At 37.9% G+C, this 14,069-nt stretch overlaps 1 protein-coding gene across 2 annotated transcripts in view; it reads right to left on the bottom strand.

The window, feature by feature from the left end:
• Positions 1 to 14,069, bottom strand: part of LOC108695294 (polycomb group RING finger protein 3) — a 35,669-nt gene that overhangs the window by 10,872 nt on the left and 10,728 nt on the right. The window contains exons 1-4 of one of the 2 annotated variants that reach the window (XM_018223711.2): positions 8,591 to 8,612; positions 7,089 to 7,206; positions 2,296 to 2,392; positions 259 to 314 (exon numbers count right to left, since the gene is read on the bottom strand). In XM_018223711.2, the coding sequence (XP_018079200.2) occupies positions 259 to 314; positions 2,296 to 2,392; positions 7,089 to 7,197 (262 nt within the window). In that variant the 5' untranslated portion in view covers positions 7,198 to 7,206; positions 8,591 to 8,612. Of the gene's footprint in view, positions 1 to 258; positions 315 to 2,295; positions 2,393 to 7,088; positions 7,207 to 8,590; positions 8,613 to 14,069 lie in introns of those variants that run through there. The other variant, XM_041562780.1, reaches the window with a different exon arrangement.

The following is a 14,069-nucleotide window of genomic DNA, read 5'->3' as shown; positions in this document are numbered from 1 at the left end:
GAAGTCGAAGGATTTTGCGCAAAAAACGAATAATCGTTCGATCGAACGATTCGAAGGATTTTAATCTAGCGATCGAAGGACTATCCTAACATTGAGTTTGGTAGTTTTTAGGTGGCGAACTAGGGGGTCGAAGTTTTTTCTTAAACAGACAGTACTTCGACTATTTCATGGTCGAACGATTTTTAGTTCGAATCGTTAGTTCGAATCGTGATGATCATGTGGCTTGTGCTGCTCTTTTGCAAGAAAAATGTTAAATACCTTCTTGGAGACCAGGCACAAGTTTATATACGATATCTTGCATTGTTCGGTCATGACTGCAAAGATAAGAAATATACATATAAGAATGACTTCACAGCTATAGTATTGAAGTCTTTAATGAACAGACTAAGAAATAAATGCCCTAATAGTAAAGACATACTACTATCTACTGGACATTACAAGAAGAAAATCAACTTAAAAACAGGAAGAGAATAGTGCCCACTTGGAAAAACTTTCTTCTATTAGGCCATTGTGTTAATGTAAATAAAATGAATTTTCACTGCAGTGGCCAGATGCCAAAATGACAACCTCCTGAAGCAAAACATAATAATCATCTACCAAACAACATCCTTGTTATGGCACATATAGCATATGTATATATAATAATGTGACAACAGATCCCTGGTTCCAATTTATTTTTCAGACAATTAGAATAATAAACAAAAACATTGCACTGAAATTCCTAATAAACAATCAGTGGTGAGTTATAAGGTAAGAGTAGTAAAGCAGACCTGGAGGTCATCAATTCATTCACAGAAAGTGTTAATGTGCAATGGTTCATCTCACACAATTACATCGGCTGTAGGCAGTGTGATACCCCTACTATAGCATTATAGGAAACGGTGACAGGTGGGAAGTGCTACAAAACATCACTTTGCTCTAAATAAAAATGGACCATTTCTGGTGCCTTTTCTTGAACCTGGACTCCTGATGTTTGGCATATACCGGTAGATGTTCACTGTTCATATGCTATTCTGTGTTTTCTATTTCTAAAGAGATGCAAAGGATTTAGACTGGCCCACCAGTGAACCAGGTAATATTCACATGGGTCACAGTCCTGGTCGGCCAAGGGCTGGTCCATTCAGCCTGACTATTTGCGCTGCAGCCCCTGATAAGCCGCTGCACATGTACCGCCAGACTCAGCAAGAATTTTGGCAGGAGACAAGGCACAACAACATGAATGGACACCACAAATAAAGGTGCAGTTGAATAGCATGGGGGATCCTTCCTCTCTACCCTGATCATCCACTCTCCCTTATGAAACACTGCGGGTGAGCCTCTGTAAGGCAACTGATATGAAGGAGAGGTGTTCATTTTCTCTTCTGCTTTCATTCCCTTCCCACATCTCTGAGGATCCTGAGAGCTGCAGTACAACTTTAGTTAAAGATCTAGAGATGGGTAGATAATGCAGGGTTTCCGATGGTAGCTCAAGGCTCCAGCTACCTATTTAGCTCACTGGTCACATCCCTAGAGTTGAACTGGCCCGTCAGGGTACCAGAGGGTCTCCCAGCGGTCCCACGTCCTATTGGGCCCCAGAGTGGAATAATTCTCTTCAGCCCTTTCTTGTTTCCACCAGAAGCTTTTATAACCTGCAGACCTTTGTCTCTGTCAAATCTTTGCAAGTATGGGCCCTGTATGTCAGGTTCTCTGGTGGAACTGATGAGGTCCAGTCTGCAGCTGGTGATGCAGACCCCAGTACAGAAGGAGGAGGTTTCCTTTCTTATTTTATATTACACTGAACTCAATTATAATTAATTGCCATTATTATGAGTACTCAATTTAACTTTTTCAAAAAAATCCTACTTATGTGACATCACTGAAACAGTGTTTCCATGTTGTCCATGTAAGACAAGTCACTTATATTTCATTGAAATTTTCTGTTCAGTAGCTTGGTTTTAAGCTTTTGATATCATATACTGCCTTGAATGGCCTTAACTTCTGACCAAATGAAGCACAATAAAATGTACCCATTCACAGGCATATTGCTTGATTCTACTAGTAAACCAGACCTGGTAAACATTCTGGGCAGAATATGCAAAGACACATAAATCAAATATGCCATGTTTCATTAACCTCTAGGTGTCATTTATAGAATTTAGATTATCTACTAATGTCTCTTCAGGCGTACCTTAAAGAGAAAAATGCACCAACACGGTGCTCTCTCATAGCTTATTATTCAATCTACAGTGTGAACAAACATGTTGCAAGACAAGAATATACCAATGCCAAGAACAAGAAATCCTCCTTGGTACTTACCCTATATACTGTAGTGGATGGCTCTGATGAATGACAATTCTACATGTGGGGCAGGTATTATTTTCTTCCAGATATTTCACCAAACAACTTCTGCAAACTGAAAAGAAACACATTTAGACCTTTTAACAAACATGTTTAATTGTATTTTTTTAAAAATAAAAGACAATGCCAGTGCAGCCATTAAAGCCTGTGACTTATTAAAAACAATCCCAGGACATTCAGTCTTTTTCCTGTATTAATATTTAAAGCTAAAAATCTCATTAACAAATTGGTCTAATTAAAATTGCTTTTTTGGCTACCATCTATGTATTTTCCATGTACAATTCAGGGCCGCCTGTTGTGCATTTATAGGCCATTTGCAGTCAGACACTGCCATCAATCAGTCAGTTTGGTGGTATCGCAAAAAAGCTTTAGCTATATATACAGGAAAGCACAGAACATGTAGGGTTATAATCATAGACTTATACGATAAGAAAAGTCTATAGGGGTTTATGGAACAATTTTATTTTAGTAATATCTTATACCCCAAATGAAATGTAGATGGCCATTAAGCAGGGCTGTGGAGTCGCTACATAAATCCTCCGACGCCTCTGTTTTTAAAGGAACAGTAACAGCAAAAACCGAAAGTACATCAAAGTAATTAAAATATAATATACTGTTGCTCTGAAGCTGTAGAATAGCTGTTAAATACAATCCAATATTAACTAATAGAATTGCTTCTGCCATATCCTCCTTCAAAGAGACGCTTAAGTCTTGAGTCAGAACATTTTTGGTGACAATTTGGTTCACCACTTGGAGGATACATGTGGCAAAGATCTCGTTTATTGTGTCCTGGCCAAATAAACAGATCTTCATGTGAATGGTCTTACAGTGGTTTTATAAACTCACAACTGAGGAAATGTTGCTGTAGCAATCTCTACAAAACTACTGTAGGGCAAAGGGTGCTAAGAGGGGGTAGAACAGGGATATTGTCATTGTATGTAACAGTATATACCGTAAGCTCTTTAGGCAAAGTTGCCGACACTACTTGGCTCATCCAATTGTTTGGTCTGAGTATCCCAATGATGGGAATCCAGACCAGTGGAGCTAGGACCACATCAACGAGGTGATGCAGCCCTTGCCCCAACAGCATTTTTAAACCAACATTCACGTCCAATTTTCTGCCTACTTCTAAATTTTGAGACAATTTGCAATTGGTTTTAAATTTTTTATTACTTGTAGTTTTTGAGTTCATTAGCTTTTTATTCAGCAGCTCTCCTGGAATATGAATAGGAGATGCCTGAATAGAAAGAGGAGTAATAAAAAGTTGCAATAACAACACAGTTGTAGCCTTACAGAGCATTTGTTTTTTAGATGGGGGTCAGTGACCCCCATTTGAAAGCTGGAGAGAGTCGGAAGAAGAAGGCAAACAATTCAAAAACTAAAGCAAATAAACAATGAAGACCAATTGAAAAATTGCTTAGAATTGGCCATTCTATGACATACTAAAAGTGAACCACCCCTTTAAGCTGTGCAATATGCATCATTAACCAAAGGCATTTAGCAGAATGGAAGACAGAGGAAAGATAATCAAATTAAATCTGAAATAAAAATAAAGACCACAGGTATCTAAAAACTGCAAATAACCCTGCATTAAACAGTCAATCATAAACAAGTTAATAAAGTTGCAATCTAGTTTTGTATAGTTATTTTCACAACAAAATATAAAGGCATAAAAAGACGTAATGACAATAGCTAAAAAAAACAAGTCTCAGCTGGCTTTAGTGCATCATATTCCCTTTTTGGAATACTCCCTAATTGGCTTATTGCACAGTATTAAATATTCAACTTTGTTTGCAATATAACAAACAGCATCTTTCCGTTATTCTGCTTAATATGAAAAAAAAATAATTGTTCATTAGTAAGGGGATAGGATATGAACCAACCTAAATCTGTTTAATTACAGGTGTGAATTACATCCTTCTTTTCATTTTCCCCAGCTATAATTCCCATTTATAGAAGAAAGAAAAAATGTCACCAAGTGTTTGTGTGTGTTTATATAACTATATATATATATATATGCACGTATATGAATATAATAAAAGATTTAAAGAGACAAATACCAGCATACTTACCGTAGAGTGAAGTTAGAGAGCTGTGAAATATTCTACTGGCAAGTTCTGTTGTCACCCTTTAGTTCACCATAGTGTCAAAGGTAAGTATTTAGGAAATTTGTCTTTTAACACCTGCTTTAGACTGTACAATCTATGGTGTGGTCTGCTTTCCACTGATATATATATGCTGTTTCCAGTGTTGTTTGATAACACATGGCACCTCAAAATCAAGCAGGCTGGTACAGCTTAAGTTATAATCATACAAAAAGTACAAAAAGTATTGGCTACAGTCCCTTAGTGTTAAATATATAATATATTAAAACATGATTAAGACCTCTAGTGACCAAAATGAGATAAAGCATCAGATTTAAAAATATCTCTATAATCATGCTATTAATAAAAATTATTTAATATATCATATTAAAATACAACAAAAAAAACCCACATGTACCCAGAACTTAATCATAGGCAATCCCTTTACCTCTTAAGTGCTAATTACTGTAGAATATACATTCTGTAGATAAGGAGGCCAAGGTGCCATAGGATATAAAATCTGAAGCAGTTCCAGGACAGAAGAGCAGGCTACTTTTTAAAGTGGCTTCTTCCCTCCCTGCAAAAAGCACAGAGGGGTATGGGGGGCATGGAAACAAGTGGCCCATGGGGTGCAGTTGCTCTAGGTTCGCTGGACAACAGTTCAAGTCCCTAGATTTGCATTCTGCATTGTTCTGGATGACTAAAGGGTCGAATATCGAGGGTTATTTAACCCTCGATATTCAACTAGGAATTGAAATCCTTCGACTTTGAATATCGAAGTCGAAGGATTTAGCGCAGATAGTTCGATCGATTATTCCTTCGATCGAACGATTCGAAGGAATATCCTTTGATCAAAAAAAGTTAGCCAAGCCTATGGGGACCTTCCCCATAGGCTAACATTGACTTCGGAAGCTTTTAGATGGCGAACTAGGGGGACGAAGTATTTTTTAAAGAGACAGTACTTCGACTATCGAATGGTCGAATAGTCGAACGATTTTTAGTTCGAATCCTTCGATTCGAAGTCGTAGTCGAAGGTCGAAGTAGCCCATTCGATGTTCGAAGTAGCCCAAAAAAAACTTCGAAATTCGAAGTTTTTTACCTTTGAATCCTTCACTCGAAGTTAGTGAATCGGCCCCTTGTTGTAGCCTGTATACATTTTTCATTTGCAATATTGTCTTTTAGGGTCTCTATTTGCCACATTTTGTAATCTTGTGTATATTTGGCATTAAAGCGTTCATAAAAAAAGTGAGTACTTTCCAAAAAGATGGGTTTTCAGGGTCAGCTTACTCTTAGGGCATTAATGGGTTTGCAATGGAAAGCATTTTTCTCATTTGTGTAATGCTTTGAAAATGTGTTTGTGAATTGCAGTGGGTCATTGAGCTATATAAGATAGGAATCTCTATGAAACTATATGTTGGCATTGGCAAACACAGGGTCATAAATTAAATATATTTTCATATATTCCTCTATACTGTATAATGAAAAATTTGATTTAAAAATTTTAAATTCATGCAGATCTCTAAACTTAGTTTAAAAAAAAAAAACGATATATTTTTTCTAGGTAAACTGAAAGGCCCCTCCTAGGAAATGCCCTCTAAGGCTATGGGTACGTAGGCTGAAGGCTCAGGTGTTCTCAGCCTGTGTTTTTTTTCAGACGGAGACAAGTGGATCTGCTCCCTGCCCCTGCTCCATTGATCTGAATCGGATTAGCTTGTGTACACACACAGCCTTTTTGGCCTTACCTTCGCTGTGTCTTTGTGTGTTTTTGTGTGTGTGGTTTCTGTGTTTTTTGCTTTTTTTTTGCAGGCTGAGAGCAGCTGAGCCTTCAGCCTGTGTGCCCATAGCCTGAAGTTAATAAAGCAATAGTAAAGTATAGCAATTGATCCTAGTTATTAGACAAAATCACACCTGGGTGTAACACGCAATATGCAAGTGCAATATTTTGCAATACTCGTTATCTATATTTTCTTTCAAAATACCTTTCTACACAGTCTGACCACTAAGGGCAGAGACATATGGGCAGATTAGTCGCCTGACGAAAAATCTTCTCTTCTTTGGGGCGACTAATCTCCCTGATTTGAATTCTCGCTGGCTAGAATGAAAATCGACGGTGGGATGGCAGTCGACAGAAGTTGCCTCACTAAGAAACTTCGGGGTACATCAGAAAACGTAGCGCTCCAAGTGCCACTCTAGCTGGCGGAAAGGCAGTTCGGGGAGATTTGTTGCCCGGAAGAAGAGGAGATTTGTCACCGGACGACTAATCTCCCTGAATCTGCCTATGTGTCTCTGCCCAAAATCCACAAATATAGGAGGCATAGAGAGATATTCCAATAAAGGACTACTGCTTCATTTGTTGGAATCCTGTCTTAATTCTGGAAAAACAAACTTCTGTACACTTCTCTGTTAAGCATCTGAGATTTGAGTACATGGATAACATGGTGTTTTGTGAATTCATAACAGAGCTTGCCAAATTCTGGATAACAGGTAGATACAGCTCACAGAACATTATGTTTTGGCACAATCCATTTTAAACAAACGTGTAGATAAGCAAAACCCTTATGGACATGGTTCCTTTGGGAGACAGGTATTTCTGGTAAATTAGCTGTGTACCCTATAAAGAGAGCTGTACATTGTAAGATGATTACAATTTCTAGAGAACATACTTACAGGTATGTAAGCACTCTGTTACAGTAGTAGCATCGATAAGATATCCATTGCACAAGCGACATGTTATATGGGCGTTGATATCCCAAAGTTTTATCTTTCGAGTCAGCATCTTTGGTGTCTGCAAAAGAAAGATATTTTGATGTCAAGGAACAAAACCGATCTAAAGATCATACAAAAAAGGCTTAGACATCAATAACCCCTGGTTTTGAACCAAAAACCTGTTTGTAAATAGAAATGTGCTACAAGTAAAGCTCTCATTTTGTTTCTGTAGAGGGATACTGGCATAATTATTTTTTATACTTTAAAGTACGGTACTGTAGTGTTTTCTTTAACAAGAGACTGAACCAAAAATCAGTTTAAAAAAAAAAAAAAAAATTATTATTCAGACCCTTGGTCACGTCTCAATGTTACCAAATTAATCCTACCCAGAGATTTTCTTCACTATGATATTTTAATTCAAATCATGCCCATGTAGCAAATTATATAAAACAAACATTCCTTTAAAGTATCTACAAATCAAGAACAAGGAGAGAAAAAAAAACAATTCCATTTTAGTGTTGTGCTCACATGGTGGCAGCATTGGCAAAGTTATCTTACTGCTACAGTATACATCACTTTCACTCCTTTTCACAGAGCATTTTGATCTAGACTGCAAGAGTTTAGATATTATGGTGAACAGACTGTACTGGATCAGAATAGTATTCATTAGACCAATTAGCCAGTGGTATCATTAATAATATTTACTAAAAAAAAAACCTTTTAAAAAGGACCTTATAAAGAACAAAGAATGTCCTTTGACCTTGAAATATAAATATATATATAATATATTCTTATTATACAAAGTGCATGAGAAATGCAAAGTAATGCTCTACTGGTAAAGGAGGAAATTACCCGTTTGGCATTTCCCCTTAGGGTGGGGGAAGGGTGACTGGTCTGAAGTCCTATAGTGCTATTATTCCTCGTTTGGCCTCTTGTTTTGGTGTCTGCTCACTCATTTAGCTTTATATGTTCTCTGAGCATAGATTATACATTTACTCCTGCACACACTGCTCATGTTCATGCTCAAACTCATCTCCTGTTATTATTTAGGATGGACTTCTGCTCTAATAAACCACAAAAACTTTTTGGTTTTTGAGTTATTTAGCTTTTTATTCAGCAACTTTCCAGTTTGCAATTTCAGCAATCTGGTTGCTAGGGTCCAAATTACCCAAGCAATCATATACTGATTTGAATAAAGGACTGGAATATGAATAGGAGAGGGCCTGAATAGAAAGATGAGCAATAAAACTGGCAATAACAATACATCCTCAGCCTTATGGGGCATTTTCTTTTATATGGGGTCAGTGACCCACATTTAAAAGCTTGAAAGAAGAAGAAAGTCAGAAGAAAAAGGCAAATAATTAAAAAAAAACAACAACTGAATAATAATGAATATGCAAATTAGGATTCGGATTCAGTTCGGCCGGGCAGAATCCTGGATTCGGTGCATCCCTACTTCATACCTGTATGAACTGTCCTGGATACAGATTAAACTCCAATGTGATCAAGCCCTACAATTATACACACATTAAATGTTTGTTAAAAAGGAAGAAGAATGTATAGAAGCCATTAATGATCATTTAAATTCTGGGAAATTATCTAAATGATTATTGAAAAGTTGTACCAAGGCACCTTAAAAAACAAGTTTAATTGTTGAGAATTTAGCCTCTTTAAAGTACTTGGGGATTTATGCTGCGCAACAAAAAGAAATGTGCCAGTACAAGCATCACTTAGGCCATCATGCTTTTTTTTCTAGAATTTATAATCATAAGAAGCAGAAGAGTAGATATGTCCAGATCTTAAAAAAACAAAACAAAATCCCATTTGTTTAGGTCCCTCTGGCCTGGGTGGTGGGCTAAAGTGGGCAAATTATCAGGTTTTTACATGTAAGACTTTCCATTGTCATATTTGCCTTATGTAGGGTTTCCACTGTTTCAATTGGGTAAATCCAGGCAGGGAGTGGGGCAGATGAGGTTGGAGGCTGGCTGGTGATGTCATGGGCTGGGCTGATGACATGGCGATCAGTGATTGGTTGATTGCCATGTCATTAACTTTAATGTCCCGTCTGGATTTCCTAATTTGGAATCCGGACAGGCAGTTTTCACACAGACACTCCTTCCAAAAACCGGGCTGTCCGGGTGAAAACCAGACAGGTGGCAACCCTAGCCCCATGGATCATCTGAAATTACAACCCAGTACTGATCATGTAATTCATAAGCATGTGAGCACATAAGCAAGTGACAATTTTTTGTTTTTAGGAGAGGCACGTTGTTCAATTCCTATAGGTCATAATCATCATTTTTAATTTATACAGGGCCAGCAAATCACGTAGTGCTAATTCATTTATAACAAACATGCCTAACAATAATTTCATAAACCAGAATTCAAGATACTATAAGAGGGCCCTTCTCACAAGAGCTTATGGGTGAATACTACACAAATGGTTATAAACAGTAGACACCTCTCCTCTCCTACACAAAATATTTCAGCTAAAGTGGCTAAGCATAGACGTTACTTTTAAATACATGCAAATCACACTCATTTTCATTCATCGTCTCAGTAGGATGCTCGATTTCAGTGTAAATGAGCATTTTGCAGCAACAACTTTTCACAGTAACATTTAAGGCAGGAGTGGCAATACTTTACTAATGTGAGGTCTACTTTTAGTGATGATGTCCCATTATGATCTGCATCCATAAAAGTTAGCATTCTGTTTCATGGAAATTACTTAAATATTGATTTTTGAGAAAATGTATATTGCTATATTTATCAAACAACTATTTCTTATGTAACCTTAATGTAATAAATATCTGAATGAAAAGAATGAAACAGGAGGGTAACATAGTCAAGCTGTTTTTTGGCAATGTCTTCAGATCTACTGATCAGGAGCTAAAGGTCTACTGGTAGATCCCGATCTACCTTTTGGACACCCCTGATTTAAGGCAACCAATTTGAGGCACGGGCATAAAGTAAGCAATCACATCTAAAATCGAAGGCAAAATAAATGACGATCCATACTGCTGGACTCATCCTATTGATACTTTTATTTTAAAGAATCTAGGGCTGACAGCATCAGTTCCTTTACTCCCTGCAGCCAAATACATTGCACTGAAACCTGCTAATGTAACCTGTAAATCCCTATACATTAGAGCAGACATGTCAGATTTAGACACTTTTGAGGGCTGAATTTAAGGAAGAAGGAAAGCTACTGAGGCAGATTGCTGCCAATAGATAAACCATAACAGTGCAAGCTAGAATGCTATATTTATTCTGTAGAATGCTTTATCATACCTGAGTTAACAGCTCTAGAAGGTCTATTTGTTTGTTTAGGATAGCAGCTGCCATATTAGCTTGCTGTGAAATCACTTCCTGTCTCAGTATCTCACTGTTCACTTATAGCTCTGGGCTCAGATTACAGCAGGGAGGAAGGAAAAGGGAGGGAGAGAGGGGCAAACGGAGCATGCTCATGCCTGCCCTGGAGGTTTAAGCTGACAGAAGACGTGTGATACAGAAGCTCATGTGTACACAATGGAAAGTAAGAAATGTGGTGTTTCATTTGACAGAGGACTCAGAGCAGCATTACTTTGAGGGTTTACTAGTGTATTTATATAGACCTTTCTGATAAAGCTTACTTTTGTTTAACCTTTCCTTCTCCTTTAAGAGGGTAAACATCTGTGAGGGCTACAGCAAACCAAAACTGGGTCACATACTCAACAGAGACATAGGATTTTGTGTGATATGGGGGTGGGCTCATTTTTAAACTAAATATCAATGTGTATAAATGAGAAATGTACATACCCCCCCCCCCCCGTTCACATCCAAAATTAAATCAATTACCACTCGGGGTAATGAAGAGCATACTTCGGCTTTATGATCTATAATCTTCTTAAGTGCTAATGAGGAACAGCACTTGTCATGGCTACACTGATGCTTATCAGTTCAGGGGTTAACGTTTTATGTACTTTGCCATTACTGTTAAGTACAACATTAACACCCGCACATTGATAAATATTATTTACTTTATTAAGGAAAAAATGTATAGGTAAATATCATTGGTTGAGATTTTTTTGAATTTCTGGCCTGACCACTTTTAGTCTTTAAAATCATGAACATCTTAGGGCTGCTTGTAACATTGCAACCATAGTAACTATTCTATGCAGGCCCACCCTTGCTGGCTAAATTATATTTCCCATTATATGCTTATTACAATCAACAGAACATGTTGCCATGTGTACTTAACAATTTAGGTATCTGTCACATAACATGGCAGGGCTACAAGCACAGCAAAACGGATAACCAGAAGACTTAACATGCATGCAGAAAGATCAGGTCAATCCAAATACAGGTTTAGGATTGGTGATCCGGAAACCAGTTATCCAGAAAGCCCCAACTTACAGGAAGGCCGTCTCTCATAGACTCCACTTTATCCAAATTAAACCATTTTTAAAAATGGTGGAAATGGAAAGATCCATTATCAGGAAATCCCCAGGTCGCAAGCATTCTGGATAACAGATGACATACCTGTACTAAACACGTGGGGTACTCAACATTAGAAAAGACCCAAAGGTTCCGACAAGGTCATACCTGACATTTTAGAACATAGATAAACATCATGCACATAATCCATGAGCACAGACAAAGACAGAGTGTCTGGCTAAATATAATCCTCTGTTTTAATCAAAACACCTTTTAAAGCATTATATTTTTATATTTTATGGGTGGGGGGATAAGATTTTGGTCAATTCTGAACGTGCAAATGTATTTTCCAAAGATTTTGCTAAATCTTTCAAGGAAAATGTAGTAATCGGCTGAATAACCTGGGCTTTATTCTTACAGCATAGAAATATTCATTATGACTTATCTGTGAAATAGGACATTGTAACATATTGCATTTTTTTTTTCATTACAATTTTAAGGAGTCGGTACACATTTGCTGACCCTGACTCCAGGTACCCAAAATGACTTCAGAATCCAACTCCACAGCTCTGAATCTGTGGGACATACTACCTGGAGCAACATTTACCGTTCATACGAGTGAGGAAGGTCTAAGTGTCAATTTACAGTTATGCAGTAACTCCCAACTGCAATATAAAAGGGATTGAATGAATCAAGAATCATGCGCTTTTGTCAACAGAGGCAACTCTAAAGGCGGAGGTAATAACACTTATATTTGCATCTAAATGTGTTGTTTTGGGTACCTAAATTGGCAGAATGAACCACAGAAATGCTAAACAAATTGGAGCTGGATGGACAACTCAAGAAACCTACACGAATAAAAAGTGTGTTTAACTCAGTAGTTAGGAGGTAGACAACTGGGACCGGATGTAAATAAGGCAGAGAAGACTAATAAGATATTTATTGCAATATAAATATTAAAGGGAGGTTGTTCTTCTTTAATTTAATTTTAGTGTAATGTGAGAGTGATATTTGGAGAAAATTTCTAATGGTTTTCCTTTATTATTATTTATGGTTATTGAGTTATTTAGCTTTTTATTCAGCAGCTCTCCACTCCATTTTAGCAATCTGGTTGCTAGGTTTCACATTACCATAGCAACCACACACTGATTTGAATAAGATACTGGAATGTCAATAGGATAGAAAGCGGACTTTCCGTAATTTAGAGCTTTCCGAATGACAGGTTTATGGATAACAGATCCCATACCCGTACCTGTATTTTAGACTTGGTGGCTCACGTGTGATTTTAAATGTTGGAGACATTCATGTGGCCTTACAACAAAAACTCTGAATTGTTACATTTTCAAATTTTCAAGAACCCAAATTTGAAAAAGTATTGCCATGCCCTTTGCAGTTACCGAGCCCCTGTATCTGACAGACAAAATTTAGAGTTTGCCAGCATTCTTTGCTACTACATTTTCAGGAGTGACATGTACAAGATGGCAGAGCTTGTGGCTCAATACACTAAGGGGAAAACCCCACTAGATTCAGTTTGTAGAAGGGCAAATCTACAATTAAAGAAGCTGCACAGTTCTGCAATGAGGACTGCACATTCTCTATGCCCAGGGCAGGGGAAGAGAAACAGGAATAACTGGAGTGGCACACAGACTTCATTTGTAAAAAAAAAAAAAAAATACTTTCACATTTAATAAACTTAAAAAAAGTGTCTTTCCTTGTAGTACAGACTTTCACCATAAGAATCTATGGAATCTCAGCTTGCTACAAGTTGCTCGTGCAATATGGCCTTGACGTTCTGTAACCATGAGAAGTTTATTTAAAGCGTCAGCTACGTGGTTCTGTATGTTTCACTGCCCAGCACAGCACATGTTCATTGATCTCTTCTCTGTACCCACAGGGTAGTAGACTAATGCAAAACACAAAAGAGAAGGGGGTTGGTTTTGACCTATTTTCTCCCCCGACTCATGCATGCAGTCTCCAAGCAGTGCAGTCTGGCTAAAAGTATAAAGGAGTGCCCCTAACTTATCTGTTGATCTGATCAACTTAGTCCAACAAAACTCCCAAACATAGATGAAACTTTGCATCTACTGTAACTCAAAGGATCAGCGCATGTTTTTACTTGCATTCCTGTTTGTTTGGTTTATTTTGCAAAGTTTCACAGCACAGCAATGCAGGAGTACCTATCGGAGTGGCGGGTTCACCCGTAAGCTAACTTTTAGGGTTAGTTCACACGAGGGGATTCAGGGAGATTTTGTCGCCTGGCGACCAGGCCCGGACTGGCAATCTGTGGGTTCTGGCAAATGCCAGAGGGGCTGCTATAAGGTCCTATAGAAAATCAGTATTTAGTGGGCTGGTGGGGGCTGTTTGAGCCTCTATGTGGGCTGATTGGGCCTCTGTGTACCTGAAATGCCAGGGCCTATTTTAATTCTCAATCCGGACCTGCTGGCGACTAATAGACTCTTCTTCTGGGCGACAATCCCCCCCGAACTGCCTCGGCGTGTCTTCCCATACGCTATAATGAAAAGTCGC

Source organism: Xenopus laevis, chromosome 1L (assembly GCF_017654675.1).
Source record: "Xenopus laevis strain J_2021 chromosome 1L, Xenopus_laevis_v10.1, whole genome shotgun sequence".
Taxonomy (NCBI): domain Eukaryota; kingdom Metazoa; phylum Chordata; class Amphibia; order Anura; family Pipidae; genus Xenopus; species Xenopus laevis.
The sequence above is the reverse complement of the archived record's forward strand: the minus strand, read 5'-3'. Positions and strand labels throughout refer to the sequence as shown.